Raw genomic sequence first — 15,242 nt, forward strand, 5'->3', positions numbered from 1 at the left:
AGAGGTCATGGGTTCTAATCCCGGCTCCGCCACTTGTCAGCTGGGTGACTTTGGGCAAGTCCCTTCACTTCTCTGGGCCTCAGTGACCTCATCTGTCAAATGGGGATGAAGACTGGGAGCCTCATGTGGGACAACCTGATTCCCCTGTATCTCCCCCAGCACTTAACAAATACCAACATTATTATTATTATTATTATTATTATTATTATGGGGATTAAGAGTGTGAGCCCCATGAGTATATCTGTACGTATTTATAATTCTTTTGATTGAATTAATGATGTGTATATATCTATAATTCTACTGATGCTCTTGATGCCTGGTTACTTGTTTTGATGCCTGTCTCCTCTCCTTCTAGACTGTGAGCCCGCTGTGGGCAGGGGTTGTCTTTATTTGTTGCTGAATTGTACTTCCCAAGCGCTTAGTACAGCACACAGTAAGCGTTCCATACATACCACTGAATGAATAACTGAATGAATGACAGGGACTGTGTCCAACATGATCAATTTATATCTCCCACGGCACTTAGAACAGTGCTTGGCGCATAGTAAGGGTTTAACAAATACCATCATCATCATAATGGCATTTGTTAAGCGCTTACTATGTGCCAAGTACTGTTCTAAGCATTGGGGAGGATTCAAGGTGATCAGGTTGTCCCACAAGGGGCTCACAGTCTTCATCCCATTAAAATCAATAGAGTTATAAATATGTACAGATATAGAGAAACGGCGCAGCGTGGCTCAGTGGCAAGAGCCCGGGCTTGGGAGTCAGAGGTCGTGGGTTCGATTCCCGGCTCCGCCACTTGTCAGCTGGGTGACTGTGGGCGAGTCACTTCACTTTTCTGGGCCTCAGCGACCTCATCTGGAAAGTGGGGATGAAGACTGTGAGCCTCACGTGGGACAATCTGAAGACCCTGTATCTCCCCCAGCGCTTAGAACAGTGCTCTGCACATAGTAAGTGCTTAACAAATACCAACATTATTATTATTATTATTATTCCCATGGTGCTCACGCTCTTCATTCATTCATTCATTCAATAGTATTCATTGAGCGCTCACTATGTGCAGAGCACTGTACTAAGCGCTTGGAATGGACAGATGGGTAACAGATAGAGACAATCCCTGCCCTTTGACGGGCTCACGGCCTAATCGGGGGAGATGGACGGACGAGAACAACGACAATAAATAGAATCCAGATGAGGTCACTGAGACTTAGAGAAGTGAAGTGACTTGCCCAAAGTCACACAGCCGACAAGTGGCAGAGCCGGGAGTCGAACCCATGACCTCTGACTCCCGAGCCCATGCTCCTTCCACTGAGCCACCCCGCTTCACCGTCATCATCGTTGTTATTATTAAGAGCTATCTTGCTCATTCCCATTTTATAGCTAGTGAGATTGAGGCCCAGAGAAATGAAGTGTCTTGCCCAAGGTCGCACACAGCGGACAAGTGGCGGAGCCGGGATTAGAACCCGGGTCTTCTGATTCCCGTGCCTGGGTTCTACCCACCAGGCCCCCCGGGCTTCTCTGCTCCTCCTCCTCATAGGCCGAGAACGTGTCTGCCAACTCTGTCGATTGTGCTTTCCCAAGGCTTTAGCGAAAGAACGTTCAGTCCAGTCTCCCCGCTGCTCAAGACCCTCCGGGGGTCGCCCGGCCTCCTCCACATCCAACAGAGACCCGTCAGCGTCGGCTTCAAAGGCGTCCATCGAGTCGCCCCGTCCTCCCCGCCACCCTGGGCCGCACGCTCCGCTCCTCTCGCGCCGACCTCCTCCCTGCCCCTCCGGCTCGCCCGTCCCGCCGCCGACCCCTGGCCCGCATCCTACCTCTGGCCCGGAACGCCCTCCCTCCTCCAATAATGATGTTGGGATTTGTTAAGCGCTTCTACGTGCCGAGCACCGTTCTAAGCGTTGGGGGAGATACCGGATCGTCAGCTTGTCCCCCGTGTGTCTCCCATCTTCATCCCCGTTTTCCAGATGGGGTCGCTGAGGCCCAGAGAAGTGAAGTGACTTGCCCACAGTCACACGGCTGAGTGGCGGGGCGGGGATTCGAACCCATGACCTCTGACTCCCAAGCCCGGGCTCTTTCCGCTGAGCCGCGCTGCTTCTCTCCCCACCTTCAAAGCCTCCCTGAAGGCCCCCCTCCTCCCGGAGGCCTTCCCCGACCGCGCCCTCCTCTCCTCTCCTCCCGCTCCCTTCCGCGTCGCCCCGACGCGCTCCCTTTCTTCCTCCCCGCTCCCAATCCCACCCCGCTTATGTCCCTATCCCTCATTTATTAATTTCTACTACCGTCCGTCGGCCCCTCTAGACCGTCAGCTCACTGCGGGCAGGGAGTGTGTCTGTCTCCCGTTACAGCGGACTCTCCCGAGCGCTTAGCCCAGTGCTCTGCGCGCAGAAGATCCTCAATAAATACGATCGACCCACCGCCTGACGGCAGACCGTCGGCTCCTTGAGGGCCGGGATCATGTCTATTAATTTTATCGTCCTCCCCCAAGCGCTCAGTTCAGTGCTCGGCGCGGAATAAGCACTCGACGATTGCAAAGGATCGATTAATTGATCCCTCCGCGGCAGGCTCTGACAGTGACATTTAGCTTTTTCTTGACGCCACCTTTACTTCTGCCAAGGCCAAAGCTGTCAAAGAATAACATCCACTCCACAGAATTCAAATCTCACAGGGCGGTGGGGTTTGACAACTATATATCAGACTCCTGAAAAGACAGTAATTCACCGTGGATAATAAAAATAATAATAATAATGTCGGTATCTGTTAAGCGCTTACTATGTGCCGAGCACCGTTCTAAGCGCTGGGGGAGATGCAGGGTCATCAGGTTGTCCCACGTGAGGCTCCCAGTCTTCATCCCCATTTGACAGATGAGGGAACCGAGGCACAGAGAAGGGTCTTGCCCACGGTCACACAGCTGGCAAGTGGCAGGGCCGGGATCCGAACCCATGGCCTCTGACTCCCACACCCGGGCTCTTAGATCTCCGGCCTGGGAGTCAGAAGGACCTGGGTTCTGATCCCGGCCCTGCCACGTGTCTGCTGGGTGACCCTGACCAAGTCTCTTCTCTGTGCCTCGGTTCCCTCATCTGTAAAATGGGGATGAAGAGCGTGAGCCCCATGTGGGACCGAGGACTGGGTTCAACCCGATGCGTCTGTATCCAACAATCCGATTAGTTCGTATTTGTTCGTAGGAGAAGCACCGTAGCTCAGTGGAAAGATCCCGGGCTTGGGAGTCAGAGGTCATGGGTTCGAATTTCGGCTCTGCCACTTGGCTTTTGGGTGACTGTGGGCAAGTCACTTCCCTTCTCTGGGCCTCAGTGTGACCTCATCGGTAAAACGGGGATTGACAGTGAGCCTCACGTGGGGGCCGACCTGATGACCCCGCGTCTCCCCCAGCGCTCAGAACAGTGCTCGGCACATCGTAAGCGCTTAACAAGCACCAACGTTACTGTTAAAAGACGATTTTGGATCCCGAGGCGATTACGTCGGGCGAATGTATGGGATAAGTGGGCCGACGGAGCGCTGCCTTGATTCATCCCTGTCATTTTTTTTTCTTTTCCTTTTTTGATGTTTCGCCGCAGGCGGAGAATCTGGCCTTAGCTTTGGAAAACGAGAATCAGAGGGAGCAATATGAGAGGTGTCTGGATGAGGTAAGGTAAATGGAAAGGTTTTCGCCATCCTCCCACTCCCTGCTGCGTCCTCCTTGCCCTTGGATTCGGGTCCCTTTAATCCCACCCGCTTCAGCCCGGAGCGATTCCGTTTATCTCTTAATTTACTCATTCATGTTCATGTAATGCTATTTGTTGAGCGCTTACTATGTGCCGAGCACCGTTCCGAGCGCTGGGGGAGATACAGGGTCATCGGGTCGTCCCACGTAGGGCTCACGGTCTTCATCCCCGTTTTCCAGATGAGGGAACTGAGGGACCGAGAAGTGAAGTGACTCGCCCGAGGTCACACTGCTGACATGAAGAGTGCTTGGCACATAATAATGTCGGTATTTGCTAAGCGCTTACTCCGTGCGGAGCACTGTTGCAAGCGCTGGGGGAGATACGGGGTCATCGGGTCGTCCCACGTGAGGCTCACGGTGAATCCCCGTTTTACAGATGAGGTCACTAAGGCCCAGAGAAGTGAAGCGACTGGTCCACAGTCCCACAGCTGACAAGTGGCGGAGCCGGGATTCGAACCCACGACCTCTGACTCCGAAGGCCGGGCTCTTTCCGCCGAGCCACGCTGCTTCCTTAGCAAATACCATCGTTGTTATCATCATTATAAGAGAAGCAGCGTGGCTCGGTGGAAAGAGGCCGGGCTTGGGAGTCAGAGGTGGTGGGTTCTAATCCCGCCTCCGCCACTTGTCAGCTGGGTGACTTGGGGCGAGTCGCTTCGCTTCTCTGGGCCTCAGTTCCCTCATCTGGAAAATGGGGATGAAGACCGGGAGCCCCACGGGGGACGACCTGATGACCTTGTATCCGCGCCCCCCCCCCCCACTTAGAACAGGGCTTTACGCATAGTAAGCGCTTAACAGAGAAGCACCGTGGCTCAGTGGAAAGAGCATGGGCTTTGGAGTCGGAGGTCATGGGTTCGAATCCCAGCTCTGCCACTTGTCAGCTGGGTGACTGTGGGCGAGTCACTTCTCTGTGCCTCAGTTCCCTCATCTGTCAAATGGGGATTAAGACTGGGAGCCCCACATGGGACAAACCGGGATTCTCCTGTGTCTACCCCAGCGCTTAGAACAGTGCTCGGCACATGGCGAGCGCTTAACAAATGCCAACATTCACATTAACAAATACCAACATCATTAACAAATGCCATTATTATTATCATTATTATTACAAGGCTATCAAGCCGTCCCCCGTGGGGCTCACAGTCTCCATCCCCGTTTGACAGACGAGGTCACTGAGGCTCAGGGAAGTGAAGCGGCTCACCCGAGGTCGCCCGGCTGACAAGAACAGTGCTTGGCACGTAGTAAGCGCTTAACCAGTGCCATCGTCATTGTTATTATCATTATTTTTACGGCGAGGGGGAACTAAAGCACCAAGAGGCCGCTCGGTACGGCCCGTCCCGCCCTCGGGTTCGACTGGGGTGTCAACGCCCTGCGGGTTAAGGCCGGGCCCGGTGATACCGGGCACGTGCCAAGGCCCCGATGACGGGAGCGGAATGTTCCACGGGAGATTTCCTTCAAGGTTTCCGTGCTAATTAGGCAGGCGGCGCTGGAAAAAATCCCTCTCGGGTGGCGCGTGGTCCGAAATTTTAATGAAACACACCCAAGCGTACGCAACGCGAATGAATAATGCAACGCCGTCGCTTCCACGGCTCCTGAGGTTTCCGACTAAAGGATGCTGAGGAAACTCTCGGGAGTCGACGGCCTTGAGATTCCCCGGCCCGTTTGTTCTCCGGAATCGGTCCTCCGAAGCGCTGAGAGAGCGCAGGCCCGGGAGTCGGGAGGACCCGGGTTCTAATCCCGGCTCTGCGTTCGGCGGCTGGGTGACCTCGGGCCGGTCGTTGGGCTTCTCCGGACCTCACTTACCCCCTCTGTAAAATGGGGATGAAGACCGTGAGCCCCAGGTGGGACGGAGATCGTCTTCGCCCTCGTTAGCTTGTACCCCCCTCAGTGTTCGGTACGGTGCCGCACGGGAAATGATTAACAGATACCACAGTTATTATTATTACTATCATTTGTTTGTTGCCGAATCGTACCTTCCAAGCACCGAAGCCAGTGCTCTGCGCGCAGAGGCAGCGTGGCTCAGTGGAAGGAGCCCGGGCTTGGGAGTCAGAGGTCGTGGGTTCTGATCCCGGCTCCGCCGCTTGCCCGCTGGGTGACCTTGGGCAAGTCGCTTCACTTCTCTATGCCTCAGTTACCTCACCTGGAAAAATGGAGATTAAAAAATGTGAGCCCCGCGGGGGACAACCCGATGACCCCGGATCTCCCCCGGCGCTTAGAACAGTGCTCGGCACATAGGAAGCGCTTACCAGATACCCTCGTTGTTATTATCATTAATAAATTCGATTGAATGGATGAATGAATGAGTGATCCTTTTTGTCATTATTATTGTAATTATCGCTATTATTATTATCTGGGGCATGGACTGTGTCCAACCTGATTGACCTGATACCCCAGCCCTTAGTACAGTGCCTGGCGAGTAGTAAATTCTTAATAAATACCACAATCATTAATCATTACTATTCTAATTACCATCCTCATCATCAATATCATTATCCTTATTTGGGATGGGGACCGTTTCCGACTTGATCAACCTGTATCTACCCCAGGGCTCGATACGGTGCCTGGCACCTAGTAAGCGCCTAACGGTTATGCTTATTCTTTGGATTTTTATTTTTACCGATGATAATCACAGCACGATTAATTGATTGATTAGTGGGCACAGGATGTCGACCAACTCTGTTGTTTTCTCCTCGCCCAGATGCCTTTTCCAGGACTCTGCACTCGCTAAGCGCTCAGTAAATCCCCTTGATTTAAGTACATTGGGGGCAGGAAATGGTAGAGAAGCAGCGTGGCTCAGTGGGAAGAACCCCGGCTTAGGAGTCAGAGGTCGTGGGTTCTAATCCCGCCCCCGCCACCGATCAGCTGTGTGACCTTGGGCCAGTCGCTTCACTTCTCTGGGCCTCAGTGACCCCATCTGGAAAAAGGGGAGCCCCACGTGGGACGACCTGATAACCTTGTAATAATAATAATAATGTTGGTATCTGTTAAGCGCTTACTACGTGCCGAGCGCTGTTCTAAGCGCTGGGGGTAGAATCCGGGTAATCCGGTCGTCCCACGTGGGGCTCCCGGTCTTCATCCCCATTTTCCAGATGAGGTCCCTGAGGCACCGAGAAGTGACTTGCCCAGGGTCACCCAGCTGGCAGGTGGCGGAGCCGGGATAAGAACCCGTGACCTCTGACTCCTAAGCCCGGGCTCCTTCCACGGAGCCAGGCTGCCTCTCGCTACCCCGGCGCTTAGAACGGCGCGTGGCACATTGCGCTTCACAGATACAAGAATAATAACAGTGTTGTAATGTCCTCTCTGGACCGCTTAGTCCACACAGCCCACAGGGAGCGCTCAATAAATAAATGCCACCGGTCCCATCAGCGCTGCCGTGTTACATCCTCCCACCGGTGATCTGCACCCAGTAGACCGTGAGCCCGTCGGTGGGCGGGGACGGTCTCCCAGATGTTGCCCAACTGTCCATTCCAAGCGCTTAGTCCAGCGCTCCGCACCCGGTAAGCGCTCAATAAGTACTACTGAATGCACACGCGCTCGGTAAGCTCCCCGATGTCGACCGATCCAACCGTACGTCCCGAGCGATGGTGGTGCGCGGAGGGCCGGCGGCGACGGATGAGGTGAGACTTGGCCCGGGGTTTTTTCTCGTGATTTCAAGTGGCCGTTTTCTCTTCTCTCTCCAAGGTGGCCAACCAGGTGGTCCAAGCCCTGCTGACCCAAAAGGTAGGACCTGCTTTCTCGCTTCCTCCAGGGGGAAGGGTGTATCGACGGTGTGACGGTGTCTTGGATTCAGAGGTCTTGGGTTCGACTCCCGGCTCGCCCACTTGTCAGCTCTGTGACCGTGGGCGAATCACTTCACTTCTCTGGGCCTCAGTGACCTCATCTGGAAAATGGGGATGAAGACTGTGACCCCCCCCCCCCACCCCACGTGGGACAACCCGATTCCCCCATGTCTCCCCCAGCGCTTAGAACGGTGCTCGGCACATAGTAAGCGCTTAACAAATACCAACATTGATATTGTTAGTACTTATCGAGTGGGTTTTATTAATCATAAATGGGACATTTGGAGTCTATATCCATGATTCTAGTCATTTAATAATACTAATGTTGGTATTTGGTATCTATTAAGCGTTTACTATGTGCCGAGCACCGCTCTAAGCGCTGGGGGAGATACGGGGTCATCAGGTTGTCCCCCGTGAGGCTCACAGGTAATCCCCATTTTACAGATGTGGTAACTGAGGCACAGGGAATAATAATAATAATAATAATAATGTTGGTATCTGTTAAGCGCTTACTAGGTGCAGAGCACTGTTCTAAGCGCTGGGGGTGATACAGGGTCATCGGGTCGTCCCCCGTGAGGCTCACGGTCTTCGCCCCCATTTTCCAGACGAGGTCACTGAGGCCCAGAGAAGTGAAGTGACTTGCCCACTGACGTGGCAGAGCTGGGATTCGAACTCACACCCTCTGACTCCCAAGCCCGGGCTCTTTTCCACCGAGCCACATTGCTTTTATTTGAATCTCCCCCAGCGCTTAGAACAGTGCTCTGCACATAGTAGGCGCTTCACAGATACCAACATTATTATTATTATTATTATTATTACCCCACCGCTTAGAACAGTGCTCTGGACATAGTAAGTATTTAACAAATACCCACATTATTATTATTATTATTATTATTATTCTCTGTGCCTCAGTGACCTCATCTGTAAAATGGGGATGAAGACTGTGAACCTCACGTGGGACGACCCGATCACCTTGTATCGCCCCCAGCACTTAGAACAATGCTTTGCACATAGTAAGGGCTTAACAAATACCAACATTATTATTACTATTATTATTCTCTGTGCCTCAGTGACCTCATCTGTCAAATGGGGATTCATTCAATAGGATTTATTGAGTACTTACTATGTGCAGAGCACTGTACTAAGCGCTTGGAATGGACAGATCGGTAACAGATAGAGACGGTCCCTGCCCTTTGGCGGGCTTACGGATGAAGACCGGGAGCCCCACGTGGGACAACCTGATCACCTTGTATCCCCCCCAGCGCTTAGAACAGTGCTTTGCACAGAGTAAGCGCTTAACAAATACCAACATCGTCATTATTCTCTGGGCCTCAGTGACCTCATCTGGAAAATGGGATGAAGACCGGGAGCCGCACGTGGGACAACCTGATCACCTTGTATCCCCCCAGGGCTTAGAACGGTGCTTTGCACAGAGTAAGCGCTTAACAAATACCAACATCGTTATTATTATTATTCATTCAATAGCATTTATTGAGCGCTCGCTTTGTGCGGAGCACTGTGCCAAGGGCTCGGAAAGTACAACAAAATGGGGATTAAAAACTGCGACCCCCCACGTGGGACAACGTGATCACCTGGTATCCCCCCCAGGGCTTAGAACAGTGTTTTGCACAGAGTAAGCGCTTAACAAATGCCAACATTATTATTATCATAAAGAAATAAAATCACGGATGAGGACAGAAGGGCCGAGGGGCTGGAAAAGGGGAGGATTAAAGGGAGCAGGTCAGGGCGACGGCAGAAGGGAGTGGGAGAAGAGGAAAGGGGGGATTAATCAGGGAAGGCCCCTGGGAGGAGGCGGGAAAGGTTGGGGGAGAATCGTTGTCTGACAGATATGAGGAGGCAGGGCCTTCCAGACGACCGTCAGAGGGCAGGGACCGTCTCTCTCTCTCACCGATCTGTCCATTCCAAGCGCTTAGTCCAGTGCTCTGCACATAGTAAGCGCTCAGTAAATACTACTGAATGAACGACAACACCGTGTTAGAATTACACCGTTCCCAAGCCCGCCTCACCAAAGCGGACGGCTAAATTATCTCGTGCTCTCAAACTGAGTTTCCCCAGATGAAACCCAGGGACTCCAAGTGCTCACGGGATCCCCTTCCCCCCCCCGGAAACCCCCCCCTCAAAAGGCCTTATTCGCGTGAACCCTCTCCCGCCATCGCACTCACGAACCGAGCGAAGGAGCGGGAGAAAGGGGAGACCGAGTCAACTGGCACGTTGTTGCCGGAATCGGTAACACCGGAGAATCCAATCCCGTATCAACGCGTCTCTGAGCTGATGGATCCTCTCTTCGCCGAGGCTCCTCTGTCGGGGCTAATCCGATCCGACCTACCGTCGGGCCCGCGGAGGCTTTGATCGGATTGATTTCGGGGGGCTTTGAAGATGACAAACGTTCGGCTTAATAGGCCCGAAATCTGATTCGCCACGCCGTCGGGCTTCTCCGAGGCGCGGCGGCCCTCCCTCACCGCTCCTTTCCGCTTTGTTTGTCGGCCGCAGGATCTGAGGAAGAAATGTGTCAAGCTGAAAGCCAGGGTGTCGCATCTGGAAGAACAGAATCGGGCGTTGAGCGTGCTTCTGCAGCAGAGAATCAGGCCTGCCTGTGATCTCCTCCTGCAGGTACCGTCCCGCCGGAGTCTACCTTGCCCATGAAATCGTATCGAAGGCACCGCCTAATAATAACGTGGGTATTTGTTAAGCGCTTACTGTGTGCAGAGCACTGTTAATAATGCTGGTGTTTGTTAAGCGCTCACTCTGTGCCGAGCACCGTTCTAAGCGCCGGGGGAGACACAGGGGAATCGGGTCGTCCCACGTGGGGCTCACGGTCTTCATCCCCATTTTACAGATGAGGGAACCGAGGCGCCGAGAAGTGAAGTGACTCGCCCAAAGTCACCCAGCCGACGAGTGGCCGAGCCGGGAGTCGAACCCATGACCTCCGACTCCAAAGCCCGGGCTCTTTCCACTGAGCCACACTGTTCTGAAGCGCTGGGGGAGATCCAGGGTCGTCGGGTTGTCCCACGGGAGGCTCACAATCCCCATCTGACAGATGAGGGAACTGAGGCCCAGAGACGTGAAGCGACTCGCCCACAGCCACCCAGCTGCCAAGGGGCAGAGCCGGGAGTCGAACCCAGGACCTCCGACTCCCAAGGCCGGGCTCTTTCCACCGAGCCACGCTGCTTCTCTAATCCTGCCTAATCCTGACGGGGAACGAGGGAGGTGAGAGGGAAATCTCCTTCCTTCATTCGGTCGCGTTAACGGAGGCCGAAGAGCTTGGGACGGCGCGGTAGAGCAACCGACGGACGCATTTCCCTGCCCACGACGAGCCGACAGTCCAGAGGGGGAGAGAGACGTTAATGGAAATTACTAAATAAAATGAGGGATGTGGACGGAAGCGGCGCGGGGCCGGGACGGGGGAGGAAGAGAGGGAGCGAGGCGGGGCGACGCGGAAGGGAGCGGGAGGAGAGGAGAGGAGGGCGCGGTCGGGGAAGGCCTCCGGGAGGACCTCGGTAAGGCTTTGAAGAGGGGGAGAGTCAGCGTGGCTCAGTGGAAAGAGGCCGGGCTGGGACGTCAGAGGTCGTGGGTTCTAATCCCGGCCCCGGCCCGCGTCTGCCAGGTGACCTGGGACAGGCCGCTTCGCTCGTCTGGGCCTCCGTGTAAAATGGGGACGGAGACTGGGAACCCCAAGTGGGACAACCTTGTATCTCCCCCGGCGCTTAGAACAGTGCTTGCCACATGCTAAGCGCTTATCAAATACCATCCTCATCATCATTTGAGGAGGGAGGGGATTCCTCTTATCCCTAGGGCCGGCTCCCTCGCCGGCCACCTCGCCCTCCGCCCCGAGACGCCCCGAGGTCGTCTCGTTTTTGTCCGTCCGTCTCCCCCGATTCGACCGCGAGCCCGTCACTGGGCGGGGACGCTCTCCGTCTGTCGCCCAACTGTCCATTCCAAGCGCTCGGTCCGGTGCTCTGCACAGAGGAAGCGCTCAATAAATACGATTGAATTGAATGAATGAATGAAACGGGAAGGATTCTGTGGGCGAGGCTGTTCACAGATGAGAGCGGTGTCTGCGAGATTTATAAATTCATATAAAAATAACTTTCTTTTTGGTTAAGCGCTTTCTGGAGGTCAAGAGTTCTCGTCCCGGCTGGACAATCTGTCTGCTGTGCGATCTTGGGCAAGTCACTTCAGTTCCGTGGGCCTCGGGTGCCTCTTCTAAAAAATGGGGATTACCGTGGCTCAGTGGAGAGAGCCCGGGCTTGGGAGTCCGAGGTCATGGGTTCGAATCCCGGCTCTGCCACTCGGCCGCTGTGTGACAGTGGGCAAGTCACCTCACTTCTCTGTGCCTCGGTTCCCTCATCTGTAAAATGGGGATTAACCGTGAGCCTCACGTGGGACAGCCTGATGACCCTGTATCTCTCCCAGCGCTTAGAACAGTGCTCTGCACATAGTAAGCGCTTAACAAATACCATCATGATTATCATTATTTCCGTTTTGTGGAGGGGGGAGTCGGAGGAAGCCGATTTTCATCGGAGTTCTGATCTATCCGGAACACCCACCTGTGCTCAATCCTTGGAACGCCCAGAGCGGATGATGTGATCATCCCACCCGTGACTCAGTTTCCCCTGTTTCTTCCAACTTCATCCCCGGCTTTCTGAGATCTCAACTCCACCGCTTGTCTGCTGTGTGGCCCTTGGGCAAGCCACTTCGCTTCTCTGCTCCTCGATTCCCTCATCTGTAAAACGGGGATGAAGACCAGGAGCCCCATATGGGACAACCCGATGACCTCGTATCTACCCCAGCGCTCAGGACAGTGCTTGGCACGTAGTAAGCGCCTAACAAATACCTTTATTATTCTCTGTGCTTCAGTTTCCTCATCCGGAAAGTGGGGATCGAGACGGTGAGCCCCGCGTGCGACAGGGTCCGTGTGTACCTAGATTTGCTGCTATCCACCCCAGCGCTTAGTACAGTGCCCGGCACATAGTAAGCGCTTAACAAACATCATCATTATTATTATTCTCTGGGCCTCAGTTCCCTCATCCGTCAAATGGGGATTAAGACCGGGAGCCCCGCGTGGGACGGGGACTGTGTCCAACCTGATGAACTGGTATCTACCCCAGCGCTTAGTACAGGGCCTGACATATACTAAGCGCTCAAAATAAAAAGCACCTACGCCAGCCCCTACTACAGTACCAGGCCTATACTAAGCGCCTAAAAATAAACACAAAAGCGGAGTTGGCCAACGTCTTCCCTCCCTACGAAGTGACCGATTAATCAGTTAGACTGGACATCGGACGGGCCTGAAATCGGCGAACGATCGTTCAGCCGATGAATCAGCGGAATCACCCATTGGGTCGCGTTCCCTGAGCGCCTACTGTGTGCAGAGCGCTGCGCTGAGCGCGTTGAGCTCCTACCGTGGGCCCATCTCCGCGTGGTCCCGGAGCGGGGGTGAGAAGGGAATGGGACGCGCGCGGCCTTCGGAATTAAGACGTCTTATTCCTCCGAACCTCCCGGACATGACAAAAGGTTCACCTTTCCTCCTCCCGTCGATCGATGGCTCCGGGCCATCGGAAAATGAAATAAGATCCCGATTCTCCAGGGGAAGACCACGGATGTGGAGGGGGAAGGAGGCTGCCCCCCGCCGCCCCACCTTGCTGATTTTGGGGGGCGTCTCTGAGAATTAGAGAAGCCGCGTGGCTCGGTGGAAAGAGGCCGGGCTTGGGAGTCAGAGGTCATGGATTCGAATCCCGGCTCTGCCACTCGTCAGCTGGGTGACCGTGGGCGAGTCACTTCACTTCTCTGGGCCTCCGTTCCCTCATCTGGAAAATGGGGATGAAGACCGGGAGCCTCATGTGGGACGACCTGATGACCCTGTATCTACCCGAGCGCTTAGAACGGTGCTCTGCACGTAGTAGACACTTAACAGATACCAACATTATTATTGTTATGATTGATTATTGATCAATTATCGGGCCTAAATTGATCATCGAAGCCTTCGACCCCAGACTGTGGTGGGGATTCAGTAAAGACGGACTTTCTCGCTCTGTTCGTTGGAGAAGCGGCGTGGCTCAGTGGCAAGAGCTCAGGCTTGGGAGTCAGAGGTCACGGGTTCTAATCCCGGCTCCGCCGCTTGCCAGCTGGGTGACTTTGGGCGAGTCACTTCACTTCTCGGTGCCTCAGTGACCTCATCTGGAGAATGGGGATTAAAACCGTGAGCCCCACGTGGGACAACTCGATCACCTTGTTAACCCCCAGGTGCTTAGAACAGTGCTTTGCACATAGTAAGCGCTTAACAAATACCACCATTATTATTATCATTACTAAGCGCTTAGGCAGCGTGGCTCAGTGGAAAGAGCACGGGTTTGGGAGTCGGAGGGAGTCGGAAGCCTTGGGTTCTAGTCCCGGCTCCGCCACTTGTCAACTGTGTGATCTTGGGCAAGTCACTTCACTTCTCTGTGCCTCAGTTACCCCATCTGTAAAATGGGGATGAAGACTGTGAGCCCCTCGTGGGACAACCTGCTTACCTTGTATCGCCCCCGGTGCTTAGAACAGTGCTGGGCACGTAGTAAGCCAATTAATAAATATCACAATTATTATCGTTATAGAACCCACGACCTCTTTTAAGCGCTGTTCCAGGTGCTGGGGTGGATACAAGCAAATCAAGTTGGATCCAGTCCCTGTCCCTCGTGCGGCTCCCAGTCTTCACCCCCATTTTCCAGATGAGGGAACTGAGGCCCAGAGAAGTGAAGTGACTTGCCCAGGGTCACCCAGCTGCCAAGCGGCAAAGAGCATAGCGGCTTCCCTGTGGCCCTGCGGGGAAGTGGAAATCCCCGGCGACAGAAAGGCCAGACGGAATTCCCCTTTCGTTCATTCATTCAATAGTATTTATCGAGCGTTTACTAGGTGCAGAGCACTGTGCTAAGCGCTTGGAATGGACAAATCGGTAACAGATAGAGACACGCCTCCTCCGGGGAGCCCTCTGGTTAACCCAGCCGCCCGAAGCGATAATCATCGTCGTAACTGGGGTTAGGCGCTGACTGGGTGCCAGCCACACCACTAAACACTGAGGCGGATCCCCAGAAGTCGGGTTGGACCCGATCCCTGTCCCCCGGGGGCTTGCACTCTTCAATCCCTCTTTGACGGGTGAGGGAACCGAGGCCCGGAGAAGAAGAAGAATGATAATAATTGCGGGATCTAAGCGCTAACTATGGGCCGGACACTGTACTAGGCACCGGGGTGCCAACACAGAAATTGGGGTTAGCACAGACCCACGGGGCGTTCACGGTCTCCCTTTCACAGACGAGGGAACCGAGGCGCAGAGAATCAGAAATACAGATACACGGATCAATCGACTCAGCGTGGCCCAGCGGAAAGAACCCCGGGCTTGGGAGTCAGAGGTCATGGGTTTAAAAATCCCTGCTCTGCCGCTCGTCAGCTGGGTGACCGTGGGCGAGTCACTTCACTTCTCTGGGCCTCAGTTCCCTCCTCTGTAAAATGGGGATGAAGACCGGGAGCCCCACGGGGGGCCAACCCGATGACCCTGTATCTCCCCCAGCGCTTAGAACAGTGCTCGGCACATAGTAAGCGCTTAACGAATACCAACATTATTATTATTATTATTATTATTATTAATTGGGCTATTTGTTAAGTGTTACCTTCTTAATACCATCACTCATCCTCTCCCACCGAAATTCCTGCCTCCTTCTGGCCTTCAACACTTGTGTCCTCAAATTCCGCCCCCCCTT

The 15,242-nt window shown here is 54.1% G+C and overlaps 1 protein-coding gene across 1 annotated transcript in view; it reads left to right on the plus strand.

Moving 5' to 3' along the window:
* The window catches only part of LOC114811218 (collagen alpha-1(I) chain), a 194,577-nt gene that overhangs the window by 96,685 nt on the left and 82,650 nt on the right, over positions 1–15,242 (plus strand). The window contains exons 4-6 of the mRNA XM_029063231.2: positions 3,570–3,638; positions 7,391–7,429; positions 10,000–10,119. Of these exons, the coding sequence (XP_028919064.2) occupies positions 3,570–3,638; positions 7,391–7,429; positions 10,000–10,119 (228 nt within the window). The remainder of the gene's footprint in view (positions 1–3,569; positions 3,639–7,390; positions 7,430–9,999; positions 10,120–15,242) is intronic.

The sequence above is a fragment of the Ornithorhynchus anatinus genome, chromosome 1, assembly GCF_004115215.2.
Source record: "Ornithorhynchus anatinus isolate Pmale09 chromosome 1, mOrnAna1.pri.v4, whole genome shotgun sequence".
NCBI classification, from domain to species: domain Eukaryota; kingdom Metazoa; phylum Chordata; class Mammalia; order Monotremata; family Ornithorhynchidae; genus Ornithorhynchus; species Ornithorhynchus anatinus.